The sequence below is a fragment of the Emiliania huxleyi genome (assembly GCF_000372725.1).
Source record: "Emiliania huxleyi CCMP1516 unplaced genomic scaffold EMIHUscaffold_63, whole genome shotgun sequence".
Lineage (NCBI taxonomy): Eukaryota > Haptophyta > Isochrysidales > Noelaerhabdaceae > Emiliania > Emiliania huxleyi.
In genome coordinates, this window is record NW_005197273.1 from 486,534 (window position 1) to 491,243 (window position 4,710).

Consider the following 4,710-nt stretch of genomic DNA (forward strand, 5'->3'; position numbering starts at 1 on the left):
TCGACACGGCGGTGGAGGCGGCGGTGGCGTTCGCGCGGGCGGTCGGGCAGGCGGACGACGGCAGGCGTAGGAGGGCCAACGCGGGCAGCAGCGGCGGCGGGGGATGCGGAGGCGGGGGAGACGGAGGCGATGGAGGCTGCGGAGGCCAGGGAGATGGAGGCCATGGAGGCAGAGGGGGCGGAGGAGGCAGCGGCGGCGGCGGAGGAGGAGGATGTTCCGCCGCAGGCCGAGGGGTTGCGTTTGCACCACTCCGGCTGCACGGGCTCCGCTGGCCTGGCTGCTGGCTCTCCGTGCTGGGCCAAGCTACGCGGCTCGCCTTGGTGGCCTGCACTCATCAGCGCGGAGGAGGGCGAGTCGGTGCGGGTGCGCTTCTGCGGCACGGGCAACGTGGCGACACTCGAGCGCGCGAGCTGCATCAAGTCGCTCCGCGAGGACGAGCGCCTCTTCGACGCCACGCGCTGGGGCAAGGACTTTGGGCGGCCAAAGTGGAAGCACCTTCGCGCGCCCTTTGCGAGTGCCGTCGCTCAGGCACTCGAGGTCGAGGCGGCCCTCCCGCATGCGCCGCCGGGCGCGCTAAGCCGAGGACCGGCCGGAAGCTCCGCAGACAACGCGAGGCGGTGCGACGAGCGGCCGCCCAAGCGTCGTCGCACCTCGGCTGCGCAGGAGGCGGTGCAGATGGTGGCAGACCTGGAGACGGCGGACGCGGAGCTCGACGCGCCGCCTGTGCGGAGGTGCGCCGTCACGCTCGACCGCTGCTTGCCCAGCAGCGCCAACCGCGGCGCGGCCCCTCCTCGCCTCGGCATCGGCGACGGGTGGGCCGCCTCGGCCGCCTCCTCGTGGGTGAGCCTCGCTCCGCCGCCGCCGCCGTCGACACTGACGGAGGGGCTGCGCGACGGAGGGGCTGCGCCTGCACCTCTCGAGCAGCAGCGCCACCGGTCACGCTTGTGTGTTCAAGCTTCGGTCGGGCCGCTTTCAGGCGCAGCGCAGGGTGGGCGGGCGGCTGCTGCACCTCGCCCTCTTCGAGAGGAGCTCCGCAAACACGACCTCGTCCTCGGTGCGGAGCTTGAGGCCCGGGCCGGCGACGCGAGGAGGCGCCGGAAGCGTGGGCTGCGAACCGTCGTCGCCGCTTCCGTGGACGACGTCGGTGCGCGAAGCCATGCCCGGAGGAGGTCTAGCCGCGGGAGTCTACCCCGGTAGTCCGCGCCCGTCTTTTTACCGCCCCTTCCAATAACGTTTCCTTGAGGCGCATCTCGCGGCCGCGGAGATACGTGTCTCCCACCAAGCAGTGTGAAATTCCTGTGTTTGTGCCAGTGCACGCCAGTCCCGTGCCCAGCGTCGTGCGAGGGCGAGTTTTGTTGTAAAATTCTTTTCGAGAGCGCCTTCGTTGTTAATAATAATACAGACGGATGGTCACTTGGACTTGCAATAGCCACATGACACGCACACACCCGCAGGGTTCGTGAGTGAATTTTCACACTTTCACTTTCACATGTGAATTCATGTGAATTTCACATGAAACATTTCGGCCGCCCCCGTTTCACTGAAAATTTCACAAGTTCGACTACTTTCGAAGGCTCTGGCATCTCCGAGGCGGCAGCGGCGGAGGCGGCAGCAGTCGAGGCGGCAGCGGCGGAGGCGGCAGCGGAGAGAGCGGCGGTGCGCCTACCACTGCCGGCACCGGTAGGGATCTCTGTGCCACCAATGCCGCGCGTTCCTGCTTCCCTGCAGCGAGGCCGTGTGGTCAAGGCCGTGGTCGTCCCCAAGGCTCAAAGAACAGGGGCCCGCCCTCACTGCATCAAAACGCGGTGTTTGAAAGCGAGGAAGTGTAGAAAGGAGAAAGAGCCCACAATAACTAGTGAGAGGAGGTGCAGCTTGGTTCGTGTCCTCGGGCGCTCGAGGACGTGTGTGTTGCCTCAATGTTCTTTTAATGCGCGCCCCCGCCGAAATACACTGCAAATACACCATACACGCGAGATGCGTCGGCAGCGACGCGCACGACCTCTTAAGAAGCACCGTGTCGTTAGGGTTAGGAGCTGCACGGGCTCGCTCTGCTCCCGTCCGCTAGCCATCGGGCTTCACACGTTCCAACCCGTGGTACCTCTCTAGGGAACGCGCCCGTTCGCTGCCCGGCTGGATACTACAGGGCGGATACTTGCGCGAAAGTAATTACTAATGACTAATTACTCTCCAAACTGGGAACCCTCGCATCTCCAGCCCGGAGGGCAGGAGCCCCACGGCATTCAAAGTGCAAGGCCCGGTGCACGTGGGTGAGCAGCAGCCTGCGGCCCCCGCTCCCTCCCGACAAACGCACAAACCAAACTCCCGCACACACACACACCGCCGACGGCGCCGACTTTACCTGGGGCGGGGGCCGCCACGGCTGTCTAGGCCACGGAGAGGACCTGTCGAACCAGCTGCTGCCCAAGAAGATCGAGATGTGGGCGACGGGGCAGTGAGAAAGTTGGACAAGGAGGGGATGCTCAGGCTTCTCGCGGAGCTCTCAACGGGGGGAGGATTCGGTTCGGCGCCACGGCTGGGCCGAGCCCGAGCACGCAGCCACCCGAGGCACTGAGTTAGACTTGCTGCTGGTTTTACCCAGATATCTCCTGTACCGTGTTTGTTATGACCCCCCCCAATGAACACACCAGTTAGGGTGGGCGAGACGATCGAGGGGTCCCGTACCATGCGGAACCGACCCTATCCAGTGCTCAAGTGCTCAAGATATCTTCTCGGGGTTGAGGGGTGTCAGTTTTATTTGATTATTTATTCGGCGGCCGCGCAGATCGCCTTGAGCCAGACGTTCATGTCGAGGGAGATCTCGCCGCGGTACCCGGGACGCTCCTGCAGGGCAAAATGCGCGTGCTTGCGGCCGAAACTAGAGGAAAACGGGCAAATGCGGAAGCGAAATCGCAATCGCGTCACGGAAGAAAATTTGGTGTCGGAAGAAGACGTGGCGCCCGTTTTCTTCTCGCCACCGGCCTCCTTCTGTGAGCCACAGGCGAGCTATGCCTCTCAATTCGGGTGCCTTGCTCGGCTGGTGCCAGCGCGAGACTGCCACGTATGATGGGGTGAGCGTTGAGAACTGGAGCCGTTCGTGGAACGACGGGCTCGCCTTCTGTGCGCTGCTGCACCGTCACTTCCCCGATGACATCCGCTTTGGATCTCTCAACAGTTCGACGCCACAGAGCCGCGCTCGCAACTTTGAGCTCGCCTTTGGGGTCGCTGAGAGGAGGCTCGACGTCGAACGGCTTTTTGATGTGGAGGACATGATGGCCACATACCCACGGCCCGACGGCCGTTCAGTCACGACCTACGTCGTCCTGCTGTACAATGCAATCGAGGAGCGAGGCATGGTCGCGGCTACTGCGGTGCCTCTTGATGCGGATGGGGAGAAGAGAAAGGTCAGCCACCGAGGGCGGGGTTCTTCAGAGATCTCGCATCCGCCTGCGCAGGTGCAGCTTACTCCGCTGCCGCTGCCCGACCGCTCGGAGGACGACAGCGCGTTGTCGCCTGCAGAGCTTGCCATGATTCGGAAGTGCAATCAGAAGATGGAGGCGCTGAATGCCAAGCTTCAACACTCTCCTCGCAGCCATGTGCCAACAGCCGAGGAGCAGGCGATGCTCTTGTCCATGGCGGCGCTCAATGCAGCGCTGGAGTCGGACGCACGCAACCCGGCAAGGGTTGTCAGCCGACTAGTTAGTGTGTGTTCGCATCGCCCCTAGATTCTCAAAAGAGATCGCTTATTAGTTTGAGTCCGTGGCCCGCGTGGGGAGCCGCGGTACGGCTTTATGACGACGCGCTAGCCGCTAGCGCTACACGCGGCGCGTCGCGGCCCCGCCGCCGCCTCGACTGTGGTCTGTGCACGTGTACGGTGTACGCCCGCAAGAGCCGCATCCGGCGAAGACCGTATACACGAAGCCGTATACTCTCAACTCAGCCTCCAAGAACCCTCGTAACCCAGGAGCGAAAGATCAAAGAATTTCAGCGCGCGACCGCTCGAAATCTCGATCCATGGAGCCGCTCGCACAGAGTGTGCTGAGGCCTACACTCTCTACTCTGTACACTGTACTAGATAGAGCCGTACGTAAGGGCCGGAGGCGGCGGCACCGACGTACCTACGGCTATGCCCGCCGCTCGCTCTCGCCTGTGCTCGCAAGGGACATGGGTAGGGGGCCGCCTTCCACCACTTCATGACCCGGACTCCGCCTCTGCCGGCCGCGCGCCTTGAGCGCTTTTTTTCGACGACGTCGCGCTTGAGCTTCTGCGTGGCGGTGAGCTCCCCTCCGGGCACGGAGAGCTCGGTGTCCAGCACGACGAACTTCTGCACCTTCTGCGCGCGCGACGCCGCGGCCGCGTTGGCGCGGTCGATGCCTTCCTGGACGGCCTTGGCCAGCTTGGGGTCTGCCTTGGCCTCGGCTACCGTGGTGGCGGAAGAGCCGATCGCCTGCATCGCGAGCAAGAAGTTTGCGTCGAGCTTGTCGGTCGGCCGCAGCGTGTCCGGGTCCATCACGACTCGCAGCGTGAGCAGGCACGAGAGGAACTTGCGCTTGTCTCCGATGAGCACGGCGTTGCTCACCATCGGGCACTGCAGCTAAGGTCGCGTTCAAATGCCCGGAACGGCCGTCTCAGTGGTGTCCGGCCGGCGCGATCACCGAGCTGTGACGCTCAGGGAAGACTGATGAGGTGCTGGTTTCTTTGCCCAGGCCTGGC

At 64.0% G+C, this 4,710-nt stretch overlaps 3 protein-coding genes across 3 annotated transcripts; 1 reads left to right on the forward strand and 2 right to left on the reverse strand.

The window, feature by feature from the left end:
- Positions 1-783: 783 nt before the first annotated feature.
- Positions 784-1,247, reverse strand: EMIHUDRAFT_357960 (hypothetical protein). Its single transcript, XM_005763536.1, has one exon. The coding sequence runs from the start codon at positions 1,156-1,158 to the stop codon at positions 973-975; it is 186 nt and encodes a 61-aa protein (XP_005763593.1). The 5' UTR covers positions 1,159-1,247; the 3' UTR covers positions 784-972.
- Positions 1,248-3,005: 1,758 nt separating this feature from the next.
- Positions 3,006-3,803, forward strand: EMIHUDRAFT_215021 (hypothetical protein; the record flags this gene model as incomplete). The annotated part of the gene is made up of 3 exons (XM_005763537.1): positions 3,006-3,368; positions 3,453-3,680; positions 3,774-3,803. The coding sequence occupies 3 exons, from the start codon at positions 3,006-3,008 to the stop codon at positions 3,801-3,803; spliced, it is 621 nt and encodes a 206-aa protein (XP_005763594.1).
- A 248-nt stretch (positions 3,804-4,051) lies between these two features.
- EMIHUDRAFT_215022 (hypothetical protein) lies at positions 4,052-4,579 on the reverse strand (the record flags this gene model as incomplete). Its single annotated transcript, XM_005763538.1, has 2 exons — positions 4,052-4,068; positions 4,162-4,579. The coding sequence occupies 2 exons, from the start codon at positions 4,577-4,579 to the stop codon at positions 4,052-4,054; spliced, it is 435 nt and encodes a 144-aa protein (XP_005763595.1).
- Positions 4,580-4,710: the final 131 nt, after the last annotated feature.